This window comes from Fusarium redolens (genome assembly GCF_020744475.1).
Source record: "Fusarium redolens strain MPI-CAGE-AT-0023 chromosome Unknown BKA55scaffold_25, whole genome shotgun sequence".
Classification (NCBI taxonomy): domain Eukaryota; kingdom Fungi; phylum Ascomycota; class Sordariomycetes; order Hypocreales; family Nectriaceae; genus Fusarium; species Fusarium redolens.
In genome coordinates this window covers 398,332-411,883 of record NW_025763688.1, presented here as the reverse complement: position 1 = coordinate 411,883, position 13,552 = coordinate 398,332, and the positions used below count along the sequence as shown (strand labels likewise).

At 34.5% G+C, this 13,552-nt stretch overlaps 4 protein-coding genes across 4 annotated transcripts; all 4 read right to left on the bottom strand.

Moving 5' to 3' along the window:
- Positions 1-10: 10 nt before the first annotated feature.
- BKA55DRAFT_584276 (uncharacterized protein) lies at positions 11-919 on the bottom strand. The gene is made up of 2 exons (XM_046194299.1): positions 505-919; positions 11-444 (listed from the first exon to the last, which is right to left on the bottom strand). The coding sequence occupies exons 1-2, from the start codon at positions 722-724 to the stop codon at positions 215-217; spliced, it is 450 nt and encodes a 149-aa protein (XP_046042631.1). The 5' UTR covers positions 725-919; the 3' UTR covers positions 11-214.
- A 2,148-nt stretch (positions 920-3,067) lies between these two features.
- Positions 3,068-4,795, bottom strand: BKA55DRAFT_626677 (Aldehyde/histidinol dehydrogenase). The gene is made up of 3 exons (XM_046196858.1): positions 4,646-4,795; positions 3,817-4,596; positions 3,068-3,761 (listed from the first exon to the last, which is right to left on the bottom strand). The coding sequence occupies exons 1-3, from the start codon at positions 4,670-4,672 to the stop codon at positions 3,135-3,137; spliced, it is 1,434 nt and encodes a 477-aa protein (XP_046042630.1). The 5' UTR covers positions 4,673-4,795; the 3' UTR covers positions 3,068-3,134.
- An 850-nt stretch (positions 4,796-5,645) lies between these two features.
- On the bottom strand, positions 5,646-6,444 carry BKA55DRAFT_489475 (P-loop containing nucleoside triphosphate hydrolase protein; the record flags this gene model as incomplete). Its single annotated transcript, XM_046186246.1, has 2 exons — positions 5,646-5,844; positions 5,891-6,444. Coding segments are annotated over 2 exons (753 nt in total), but the record flags the coding sequence as incomplete, so codon positions are not given.
- Positions 6,445-12,614: 6,170 nt separating this feature from the next.
- On the bottom strand, positions 12,615-13,136 carry BKA55DRAFT_527191 (uncharacterized protein; the record flags this gene model as incomplete). Its single annotated transcript, XM_046188908.1, has 1 exon — positions 12,615-13,136. The coding sequence occupies one exon, from the start codon at positions 13,134-13,136 to the stop codon at positions 12,615-12,617; it is 522 nt and encodes a 173-aa protein (XP_046042628.1).
- Between the last annotated feature and the right edge of the window lie 416 nt (positions 13,137-13,552).

Sequence of the window (13,552 nt, the reverse complement as noted above, 5' to 3'; positions counted from 1 at the left end):
TCTTTTTATAGCCTAATTTAACCCTATCTTAACCCTAAGAATAGTTCCTAGGTATTATATAGAAGCAAGGCATTAAGTACCTCGTTTTCTAACTTATCCAGCTCATAATCCAATTCTACCTTATTAAAGTCTTTACTTATAGCGCTTATAGCATTCTCCTCATAAAATGTCTCTCTGGGTTATGGAATTAGTAAAAATAAGCCTTATAGGCAACTCAATAAGGGAGGAAGATAATAATGCACATAGGCACATCCCTCTCTATTATGAGGCCTCCATAGATCCGCTTCATGGCCTTGCTAGCCGGTTCCATGGCCATCAGAGTCTCCTTGTTGATATTGGCCGATTCGAGCACGATGAGTCGCTGCTCTAATATACCAAGCTGCCCAATAGTCTCATTGAGCAAGTGCTCGTAGGTGTTCTTGTGTTGTAAGGTAGCTTTGGCCGCTAAAGTCTAGATTAGCACCTCCTATACTATAATACTATACTTACTAGAAATTCATGTACCATTTCGATTTACACAAATACTCTTGCGTGCAACAGCATTGTACTCCTTTATCCGCTTCTGAAGATGCCGCTCACGCTCTTTAAGCACATTACGCTGCGATTGTATTCCAAGGATCATATTCTTAACGGCGCCAATTCGCTTCTCGGCCACAGTGTCATTAAACCAGCACCACATGCCTGCAGTCATTAATTGCGGAAGATTAAGGGGCAGAAAGCGCATGAACAAGGGTAAGCAGTATCCATGCTGTTACTCTCATTAATCGTTCTCCTTCTGTGTAATTTATATACTGTAATTAAGTACTAAACAAAATATCGCACTAAGTGTGCTTAAAATGTTAAGTAAATATGTTAATTAGCAGCAATCTGCTATTAGCAGCTATATAGCGTTAGATTGAGATTAAAGAGGGTGAAGGAGTTATATTTTTCTGTTAAACATGGTGGCTGCTAAGCCAGTTATATAGTGAAGTACCCTGTATTTGTTACGACCCCGCGGTGACGTCACGTGTACCCCACAGCTTTTACCATTAGCCCACTAACCAAGTCAGGACTAACCGCGCTCCAGGAACGCGTTGCTCCTTAAAGACAAGACATAAGTATATACAGTAGGGGGCAAAAAGTATATAAATCCAAACGCAAGTACCGGACTGATCGGGCTAGCCGGAACAGGTATATGTTATAATGCCGCTTTAATATTATAATTTTAACCTAATTAGGTTAATTAAAACAGCTTTAGTACTTTATATATTAACCTTTTATATTAATTATAATATTAATATAATTTAATATTATCTTATAAAGGTTCTTTAAGATCTTATCTTTAAAGTTATTTTAAGCCTCTATTATAGCTAAGACTAAGTTATATTATATAATAACTATATCCTTTACATAAGTTAGTTCTAGATATAATTAATAAATCTTAGCCTTTATTAATATCTATAAATTCTTTATAAGGTTTAAATTAGGTAAATATAATAATTAAGCTATTAAATTAACTCTTTAATCTTTTAATAAAGACTTAATAACCTAGGCTATATATATAGAGGTATTATTATATATAAAGATATTACTTAATTAAAGAAACTATAGTAAGATAAAGCTATATAACTTATAAATACCTATAGTATTAATATTACTAATAAGAGGCACTAATAGTATATAAGATCTATAACCTATGGCAGCCTAGAATATCTGCTATATAGCTCCTTATCTCCTAACTTCCCTAATATTCTATATATATAAGGCCTTACAAGGTAATAGGAAGGTCTATATAGGTCTTATACCCTAACCGCAGCGCACTATATACTTATCACTCTACTTAACCTACTTCTAATTAATGCCCTAATTAAGATAGCCTAATTAAGCCTTTTATAAGCCTATAGCAGCATTAGGGCTATGTGTTTCTTCTGTATCTATTTCCTCTTATTTATCTTATAAAGAAGGTATTATAAAGAATGCCGCTTAATAATATTATTAAAGGAATTAAGTAAGTCTCTTATTATTATATATAGGTCAGTTTTAACAGTATTATAAATCTAATCGCGTTGCTCTTCTGTAAGCTTTCGAGACGCGCCTGACTGCGGCAGGGATATATTCTCGGCTCTGCGTTATGCCTCGCGGCGTAGGGTCGTTTTGATCGTGCCGAGAGGGATTTCAGGGAAATGCTTCTTAATTTGTGAGTACGTAAGCCCTTGTTTTCGTAATTCACATATACGAGACCATATTGAGGGGGATAATTCCTTGCCTCGAGGCATCGTTATGGTGTTGTGATATGTGTCGTAAGGAAGAAATCGGCGTGCAAAAGCGGCAGCAAAAAACGCGTGCCTAATCGGGTTAGGGGCGGCCAGCTACTTGCGTTTGAATTTATACTTTTTGCCCCCCACTGTATATACATATTCATGTAGCACTAGATAGAATTTAGCTCACCAGCTATCAATATAACTTCTTTACATTAATCAAGCCTAATACGGATTGAATCTACCATTAAGAGACGTGATACTTCAATAACCGCTCAGCACCACGCCCTACGCAATCTGCCAACAATAAACCTAGCACGGCTTAGTTTATCCATAGTTAGAAACCCAACCCTCACACGCCGCTTACCCTCAAGACTTGTTGAACCCTAAATTAAGTAATTAAATTGATTGTCTATCTAGTATTTCTAAAGTATACTGTCTTATCTCTAAAAGAGGGGTAATTATCATGTTACTCTTCTATTTTAGGAAACGCGGCTCCTTTGGTCAAAATGCCCTGCCTGCGGTTTAACAATACTAACCCTATCCTAACCCTAACGCTGTTCGAGAAGGAGGGACTCTTATCGCTATCAGTTTTGCGCCCGAGGATATTCGTCCTAATGATGTAAAGAAGCAGACCAACACCTTTTCTTTATCATCGATCCGGTTGGTAAGGATCTAAATGTTATTACCGAGCTCCTGGAATCTGGAAAGCTCAAGCCAAGCATTGACAGTGTGGTCAGTTTCGATGACTTTGAAGAAGCATGGGATAAGGCTGAAAGTGGCCGAGCTAAAGGAAAAGTCGTTGTGAAGATAATTGACGAGGTATAACTGGGGATATTTCCACTCATATAACTTCTTAGCTAGGTATAACTCAACTCATAATATTTATCTTTACGCTCAAGAGTGCTTCACCCAGTAAGCCTGAGGATTGCACCAACCCTTAAGTCCAACCTCACCCCAGTCCATTCCAAGACCACTCTGCTTGTGTCCACCAAAAGGCACATTAGCCCCAAGTTCGAAATGTGTGTTAACCCAGATGCTTCCAGCCTCCAGCTCCTCAGCAATTTGCTGAGCACGAGCAACATCCTTGCCCCAAACAGAAGCACCAAGTCCCAGATCTGTGCCGTTAGCACGCGCGATAACCTCCTCCTCAGACGACCACTTCATAATAGGAACAATAGGTCCGAAAGGCTCGGTCTGGACGATGTGAGAGTCCTCGGGTGGGTTGTCGATGAGGACGGGGTGGATGAAGTAACCCTTCTCTCGCTTTTCGGGTGCACTGCCGTAGGCACGCTTCCATCCTTGCTTGTCGACTTCCTCGTACAGCTTCTGTAGTTTCTCGAACTGCATCTTGTTTTGGATAGGTCCGAAGAATGCCTCGGCGTCAGTGTAGTCACCGGTCTTAACGGCATCTAGGAAGCCAGTGACGGCGGCAAGGAACTCGTCGTAGATGCTCTCATGCACATAGATACGCTTGATTGCCATGCAGATCTGTCCTGTGTGGAGGTAGGCATACGTTGCAACCTAAAACACGAATATGTCAGCAATAATAGCAATCTCATGAAAAAAACTATCATACCTTAGCAGCCACTGTGGGAATGTCAACATCTTCCAAGACAATAGCAGCATCGTTACCACCAAGCTCCAGCGTAACACGCTTCAAAGTAGCAGCGCAAGAAGCCATGATCTTCTTGCCAACCTCAGTAGAGCCAGTGAAGCTGACCTTGGCCACGTGAGGATGGGCAGTCAGCATAGGTCCAAGGTTATCGCCGCCACTGAGAGCCTGGAAAACACCCGGAGGGAGGACCTTGGCTCCAATCTCAGCAAGCTTCAGTGCTGTGTAGGGCGAGTATGGGGAGGGCTTCCAGATGAATGTGTTACCGGCCATCATGGCGGGGACAGCCTTGCCAATGCCGAGAACCATGGGGAAGTTCCATGGAACGATACCAACGCCGACGCCAAGAGGGACGTATCGCACAATAGCAGTTCGGTCATCGTTATCCTCAGGCTTCTCCTCCTTCAGCCTCATAGTAGGAACCGTTCTAAGATTTTGCATCACAAAAAACATCTCAACCCCAGCAGCCTGAGGTGGCTTTCCCGCTTCACGACAGAGGAGCTCGGTGAACTCCTTCTGATGCGCCTCAACAGCATCGGCAAACTTGGTGAGATAAGCAGCACGCTCATCCTGCGACAGCTTGCGCCAGGCAGGATAGGCGGCCTTGGCAGCGCTCACAGCACGGTCGACATCTTCCTGGGTTGAGACGGGCGATTCCCAGAGAGGCTCTTCTGTGCTTGAACAGATTGCACGGCGGGTCTCGGCTGTGGGAGTCAATTCGTTGTTGATGACATTTTGGAAAGTCTGTTGGTGTTAAAGGAGGTTATCCAAGACATGGTGCAAGCATACATACCTTGAACTCGATCTTTACGTCAGCCATTTTCGCTACTTGGGGGAATTGAAGTTAATGAATACTAGATAATAAAAAGCAAGTTCCGAGGTAATCTAGTCAGTGAGGTATATTTATAATCCCCTCCCCAAGTCCCATCCCCACATCCCCTCCTCAGGGACCTTCGCACATATGACCTAAATAGTAAATGGGGCCTTTAGTTATACAAAATAAGTGGCCTCCCAAAGCCAGAGCCAATAGTTATCCTTGGCAACATTGCGTGCACGTGCCAGGATGAAGATCATGCAACACGTGTCGCGGCCTCGGATAAGAAACCAGACTAAGGCTGACTCGAGATCCGCCGTGAGGCTCAATTCACAGGCCGCGGTTGGCAGCGATTGAATAATAGCTCCCGAGCGCATAATAGGCTATAGATTCAATGCTGGCTACCACAGCCTTATCGTATAGAATGAGGCTGGTGAAACGAAACGGTTCTGGTGCTGACTCGTAGGATTGTTTCTTACGGGGACTTTGGTTATTTCGCCAAGTGGAGTTTCAGAGCCGCACGTTACCTGAAACAGTCATGCATACATTAGTTTCAGGTATGTCACTTGTATTTAGGTCAGTTTAATCCCCACTTACTAGTCGCATTCTAATTGCTAGATAGAATAATAATTATTCTTACTATAGATATAGTTATCGCTGTTATGCAGATACATACATATTACTTGAGCTGCGACTTCATCTTTTTCCACATCTTGTACTCGCGAAACTCATCCATATCGACTGGAGTTTCACCAGTCGTCGCAGAATCTTCTTTCCCCGCAGGTCCACTCTTCCCCTTCCCAGCCTGTTTCACATCGTCATCAGATTCCTCATCACTGTCCGTCTCAGAATCGCTATCATCATCACTATCATAGTTCATAGCAGCTGCTTGTCTCTGAGTATGGTAAGCTGACGGAGGCATCGCCATCGGAACCATAGGAATTGCTGGGTTTCCTGCTCCCATCATATAGCCGTCGTTGCGCCATCCTTCTCGCTTGACCATATCTGCATCTGTAGCTCCCAGTGTTTTGTTGAGGCATTTGTCGAATTGCATGAATCCTCGCGCTACTGCTTCGAACTGCTCTTTGCTTAGTATCGGCTGAGGATCCCCTGAGGACTGGGTCATGCATTGATGCTCGGCTAGGGCGATGGCTGTTTGGAATGCGTTCCGGATTTGGCTGTGACAGTTAGCAGGTGGATGCAAGGTATGGGTGAAGTACTTACCGTCCGTTCCATGTCTCGTATCTATCCTTCTCCAAACTCCGAAAATGCTTCTTCCCGAACTTAAGAATCTCTTTCTCTTTAATCTTAAAAAGATAGCTCCCTTGTCGCAACTGCTTCGCCTTGGCTCTTCTAATGAACTTCTCGTACAGCTTGCACGTAAAATCAAGGGTCAACTGGGGATAAAACAAAGACATTTGAATCCTGGACCTGAATGCTGGATCGATAAGACCAACACGATTTGTTGTCAAAAAGAGAATTCCAGCGTAATACTCCAGACTTCGAAGGAAGACACTTGTAACGACATTATGGCGCAAGTCGCTCCGAGTGCGTTTGGCAAGGAATATATCGGCTTCGTCGAGGAGTAGGACACAACCCCATTTGTGAGCTAGTTGGAAGTGGCTTTGCAGGTTATGCTCGACATCAGCAGCTGTTTCACCAATATCACCGCAAATAATGGGAAACAGCGGTCTCTTATTGTCATCGGCAACACATTCCGCTGTTGTTGTCTTTCCCACGCCTGGCGGGCCGTGTAGCAAAATGACCAGTCCACTTCCCTTCCCTTGAACGAAGTCTAGCACAGATCCGATGCTTGACTTTTCAGAACTAGACGACAGTGGCGACCTTGCGTTCTCATGGGTGGTAACTAATGCTTGGACAGTTGTTTTGTGGTTATCTGGTACGACCAAATCATCAAAGCTGTTTCGAAATACAACTTCCTAAAGATCTTCAGATCCAATCGTGACCCACTGTCTCGAGCGTAAAACAAACGCATGCACATACGGTCTCATAATTATAAGGTGTTTATCTGTTAGATCTTCCAATGCGAGTGGTCGTAGCATATAGCCCTTCTTCTTGGGAAATTCCTGTGCGTTGAAATTGTCTAGTTCTAGGTCGTTGAAGATGGTGTCGCTGCCACAGCATGCGGAGTAATCGCAGACACGCTGCTACTGCCTCCAGTTTAGCAGCACCGTCTAAACAGGTAAGATACGCATGCTGCACATATACCTAACTGCATAGTACGTAACTCCCTGTATATAGGATAAGAGCCTCCTCTGACCCTATTAATATATATCTTTAACCTTTGCTTCCTCCTATGCTTTATCTATTTATATTTGCCTTTTTTATAAGTATTACTGCCTTTAGCCTAGCTCCCTTTGCCTATCTTGCTATATTATTATTTTAATTTAAAATATAGTTTTTTTATAATATTTATATTACCCTTAATACCTAATTTTAAAAAGAATAAAATATATTTTAATATTCATTTTCTATTTTACCTTTTAATATTATTATTAACTCTATTATTTATGTTATATAGCTTTTTTTCCTATTTTTATTTTAAAATCTAATAATACTAATAGTTTAAAAATACTTCTTTAAGTTAAGCTGCCTTATAGTTATATAATACTTCTTAGGCAATAGTAAAGTATCTTATAGTAATATTTTCCCTTATAAGGCCTGCCTATCTAATAACAGAAATGCTGCAATAGCTTATTAATGCCCCTTATTATATAATAGAGGATAGTGCTATCTTAGGCTTGCCTCCTAAGCCTAATATAAGTAGCTTTAATAGCCTTTAATATAAATTTATTCTTTAATTAGTTCCCTTAATAGGTAGAGAGGATAAAGTATCTAATTATAAGTTACTTAATAAGGCCTAAGCTATTAATTCCCTAGTTAGGGGTTATTAAGATTACCTATTATTTAGGCAGGAGTGCCTTAATTACTTCTTATTAATCCTTAGCTTACCTATTTTTATATAAATTATAATAGCTTAAATACTTTAAAAATAAGGTAAGTTAGTATATTAAAAGAGATAATTAGGTAAAAAGGAAAAGAGGGATATATACTTTATAATAAGCTATTAATATTATATATATATAATATTTATTAATTTTATTATTATTAAATTATAAGATATTTAAAATAGCTCTTTAAATAGCTTAAAAGGTTTTTAAATATAATAATTAATATATATAGGTATAGTATTAAGCTTTATTATAATTAGATAGAAGAGCTAGTGCTTTTAAGAACTTCCTATTTAGTACTATTTAACAAACTATAAATAATATATTATATATAAATACTTTAATACTTATTATAAGCTGCCTTATTTAGTATATTTTAAGGACTTTGCCTTATTAGTAAGTAATATAAGTCCTTAGCAATATATAAGAAGTATAACTTAGTAATAAAGTAATTAATATAAGGCAAATGTAGTTATATATCTTCCTTTTTTATTTAAATTATTATAATCTTATAAAATAAGAAAAGGCATTAGGATAGTATTAGGCTTAGCTCTTAGAAAGATCTAGAATTTATTTAATTATATAATTTAGCTATAAGTATATAAGCTAGATAATATTATTTATTTTTATTTTTAATTTAGCTATATTATAAATACTAAACCCTTTAACTCTTTTCCTCTTTATATATTATAACTTAAGTAAAAACTTATTAATTATTTACTTTAAGTAGTAGAAGCTATTATGAAGAATTACTTCTACTATCTCTTAAATAAATATAATATCTTTATATAATAAAGATATATATTTAGTTTTTAGAAATTCTAAGGATATAATAAATTATATTCCTTTTAATATTAAGTTTATACTAAATGTAAAAATAATATAAGTTAAGAACTTAATAGCTTATAAATATATATAATATATATTTATACCTTAAATTATTTAAGTAAGTTATTAAGGTGTGACGGTTGGGTTTTCTAAACAGGTAAACTAGTCCGTACTAGGTTTATGTTTGCAGATTGCGTAAGGCGTGATGCTGAGCGTTGCGAAGTGTTACGTCTCTTAATGATTAAGTAATGCGTGCTAGGCTTATTGATGTAAAGATGCTTTAATTGATAGCTGGTGAGCTAAGTTCTATAAAAGTGCTAAATGAATGTGTTTTATATACTAAAGGTAGCCCGATGGCTTAGTAAGGAATGATAGTGATCCAAAGGTTGGATCTCTAGGGATCGTTGGTGATCCATGGTGATCCAGCCTTGGAGCGTCGTGATCCAAGTGATCTAATGGAAGAGGATCGTTACTGGGAGAAGTGATCCTTCTGTGATAGGTGGAAATTGTGGGGGCCACGTGACGTAGCCGCACGGGTCGTAACATAAGGCTATAAGGCTCTTCTTAAGTAAAAGGTTTTAATAACTAATATATAAATCTAATTATTATTAAATTAGATATTATTAAATTAAATATTAAATTAAGCTAGTAATTTTATAAGATAAATTACTTATTAGTTAAGAATATATTTACTAAGTATTAAGATATCTATTTTATAACCCCTTTTATTAACCCTAAAAGCTAGCTATACTTAGTTATAATAAATTAAAAATAGCTTTAACTTAAACTAGCTAGTTAATATAGTACTATAATAGTTAATACCAATCTTAGAGATCACATCATGGCCTTTAGTTAGATAAGGCTTGTCAGGCCTGGGTGCCTGCAGGCTTCTTCGGATAGCAGGCATCGTAACGGGGCAGCTGTGATGCTGTTAGCGGTTGCGGCCAGAAGGTATTCGGGTTGGATGACTTACTGCGTGATTGATGATTGAATCGTGGTATCCTTTGAAGTATGTTGAAGGAAGAAGGTTGGGGCTAGCTGATAAGCAGGTAAGGCTTTTTAGCTGGCATATATATAGCTAGGTTTAGGCTATAATTAAGGCAGCTAATTATAATAATTTAACTTAATAAAGCTTTACTACTTATAAAGGTAATAAATATTTAAATTATATTAAATTCTAAAGATACTTAAATATACCTTTTAAGGTTAATTTATAAATTTAAAAAAAAAAAATAATAATAATAATTAATATTATTTTTAATTATAATATTTATTATAGCTTTTAGGGTTATTAAGATTATTTTTTAATTAATATATAATTTTCTTAAATTATTAGTATTATTAAAGTAATTTAAGCATTATTTTAAGAAAATAAAATACTTATTAATAAGTTATATAATAATACTATTCTTAAAGTTTATATTTTATTTTTTAAAAAATCCTTTAATAAACTATATTAAAAATAAGTCTTAAAAATATAAGTAATATATTTATTTATATTAAGTTTAAGGCTATAAAGGCTAGGTCTAGTTTTAATACTAAAGTATTTTTTATATTACTATTATTTTATTATTTTTATAATAAATCCTTATAAATATATAAAACTATATAATATAATAGTAGTAATATAAATAATAAAGGTTTTAAAAATAAAAATAGTCTTTATAGGCTAGGATCTTAATTCTATAAAAAGAACTTTTCTTCTCTTTTAAATAATAAGAATCCTGGCTTAGAAGATAATAATTTAAATAATATTTACTTAGGTTATAAGTCCCTTAAGGTCTCTAGGCCCTCTTTTTATAATACTATAAGTTTTTAAAGTATTTATTAAAGAGAATTAATAATAAAAGTATAATTATTATAAACTAATACTTAAATATCTTAATATAATATTTACAGTTTAATACTATTATAGGAAATACTAATCTTACTTATAGCTAAATTATTTATTTAATTTAAGGAATAGCCTATCCTAGCTATAAAGCAGATATAAGTCTATCCTAGCTATATAGCAGATATAAGTCTAAATCTAATAGAAAATATATATAAATTAAAACTATATTAATAAAAATAAGAACTTAAATCTATTACCTTTAATAGATTTAACTTAATGTTTTTAAATATTAAGAAAAATTTATTTTAAAATTATAAATTAATTAATAATTATTAAAATATATTTTATTTTAACTTTAAGTTATAAAAACTTAATATTATAATATTCTTTTATATTTATATTAATAATATATTAATATTATTCCTTATTTATATTAATAATATATTAATATTATTTCTTTTTTATATTAATAATATATTAATATTATTTCATATTTATATTAATAATATATTAATATTATAGCTAATTTACTTATTTAATTATATAGCCTATCTTATAACTTATTTAATTCCTTTTTTATTATTAATATTAAATATCTTTAACTTTAGGTAATTTAAACTTATATAAAACTTAATATATTTTCCCTTTATAAAACCCCATAATTACCTTGCTTTTATCTTATATATTATAATATAATATCCCCTATCTTTACACTCTTATAATCTAAGACTATAACTAGCCTAGTCTTTATAAGTTCTTAGTCTTCTCTAATACCTCCTTAGCCTACTATGAAATATCCTTAAGCTACTTATTATATAAGCTGCCTAGGTTAAAGGCCTTAAGAAACCCCCTTTCCTTCTTATTTAGCTATACCTCTTTATATAACTTCCTTTTTAAATCCTTAAGCTTTTATTTTTTATATTTAAAGAAATTTTTATTAATTAAAAGGTTTTTATAAATAAATTATATAAATAAGAAAATCTTATAATTAAAAATTATTATTTTAAAATAATTAGGATTATTATTATTAAATTAGGCCTTTTTAATATTTATAATTATTATATATAATATATTACTTTTACTTTTATTTTAAAAGCTTTTTTAATTTTAAGGATTATATTATAGCTTTTAATTAAATAAGGCTTATTAGGCCTAGGTGCCTATAGGCTTTTTTAAGTAATAGGTATTATAATAAGGTAGTTATAATACTATTAGCAGTTATAGCTAAAAGAGGGAAAGTTAGGTTAGATAACTTACTATATAATAGATAATTAAAGCATAGTATGCTATAGGGGTTAATAAAAGACCTTTAAAGTAAGTTAAAGGAAAAAGGTTAACCTATTTATTAAGAAGTAACTAGTATTAATATTACTTAGTTAAGGTAGTAATTATATTATTAAGGTAAATAAACCTTATTTAATTTTAAATTTTATACTACTAGCTTGCTATAGGGATCTTACTATTTAAACTATTAATAAAAAAGCTAAAAGGCTAAAAAGCCTTATATAATACTAAAAGTAAGGGAAAATAAATTAAAATAAAAGAAAAGTAATTTTTAAATTAAATTTTTAAAGACATTTAATAATTTATAGTAATATATAGTAATTTAATTTTAAAATATTATAATTTAAGTAATTTAATTATTAAGAATTATAATTAGTATTTATAATCCTAGTATAATTAGTAAAATTTATAAGGTATATATAATATAATTATAAAGGTTATAATACTATATTTCTTATATTTACCCTTTCTCTCTTTATACTTAGTTTTTTATTTTATTATATCTTAAAAAATCTCTACTTTTTTATTATATTAATTAGAATTTAATTTAAGAAAAATACTAAGGCAAAAATAGCTTAAATAGTTAATATTAACCCTATCTTAACCTAAAGCCTATAACTACTACTTATAAGTAGCTTATTACTTTAATACATAAAATATAATATTAACTTAAGTATATATTAATATAGATCCCTAGTTTAAACTACTGCTTTTTTACTAATTTTACTTTATCTATTCTTATATATAAGGTCAATTAGTTATATGCGTTACTATATATATTTAATTAATTAAGGTTAATTTAACTTTTGCTAACTAACTTACATAAAACTTAATATAATTCCTTTAAATCTAAAAAAAAAATTAAAATTAATATATATATATTTAAACATAAAACGATTACTATCCTATTGCATGCTATACATAGCCTGAATAATATATATTAACATCATATAACTACAGGATAGTTAACAGAGAAAGAAAACATACCAGTAAAGTCATATCCATAACAGAAAAGACCTCTAGTCTGCATTTAGAGCTCAAAAGCACCAATAGCCATAGAAGACAAGAACAAGGCACCGATGGTAAGACCCAGGGTGGTGATGCCAAAGTGAGGGCTGCTACTAGTAGCAGCTTTGCTAGTCTCGCTTGATTTGGAAGAGCTGGCTGTGCCAGTGCTGGTGCTTTTATCGTCGTCTTTGTCCTTTGCATCGTCGTCGTCCGAGACCACGGTGGCTCGAGCCGTAGCGGGGATGCTGGCATCCTTGGTCTTGGTGGTCTTCGAATTTCCACTGCACCAGACACCTTTTTCGTCAGGAGCACCGTGGTCATAAAGACACTTGGAAAGCTGATCGATCGTTTGGCCGAGGGCAACGCAGTATAGACCGCAGTCGCCAGAATAGGTGATGATCTTGGCCTCACCGCAACAAGCTTGCATAATATCGGTGTGGTTGTCCTTACGGAACATAGCGCATACGTTATCCTGATTCGGCGTGTTGTAGATGTCGGCGCAGGCCGTCTGAGAGGCAGCGGCCAAAGTGCTTGTTTTAGGCATGACGGTTGATTGTGGTTGTTGGAATTGAATTGCGGAACCGATTGAGCCGAAGGCAGATATGAAAGAGAATCTAAAAAGGAGAGACTGATGAGTCGGCAATCGAGATGAAAGAACGAGAGTCTATAAAGGAGCAGAGGCAAATGGGCAATGGTTCGGTTTATGTCTGGTTCTTCGGCTGACCGACTCAAGACTTGTCTGAGTTTGCGAATCACCTTGTATTTATAGAAACAAACCTAGGCTTCGTATTCACGAGGTAGGGAAAGCTCAGAGTCAGGGTAATAGTGGAATTTACAGTCATGAAGACAGAGGTGGAAAAACAGGGTCGAATTGAACCGGCTCATCGCAGCTAACCAGGGAAAAGAAATGCTTTGTTACCCGTACACCCGTCCATTCCCTTAGTTACATACAAATCACGA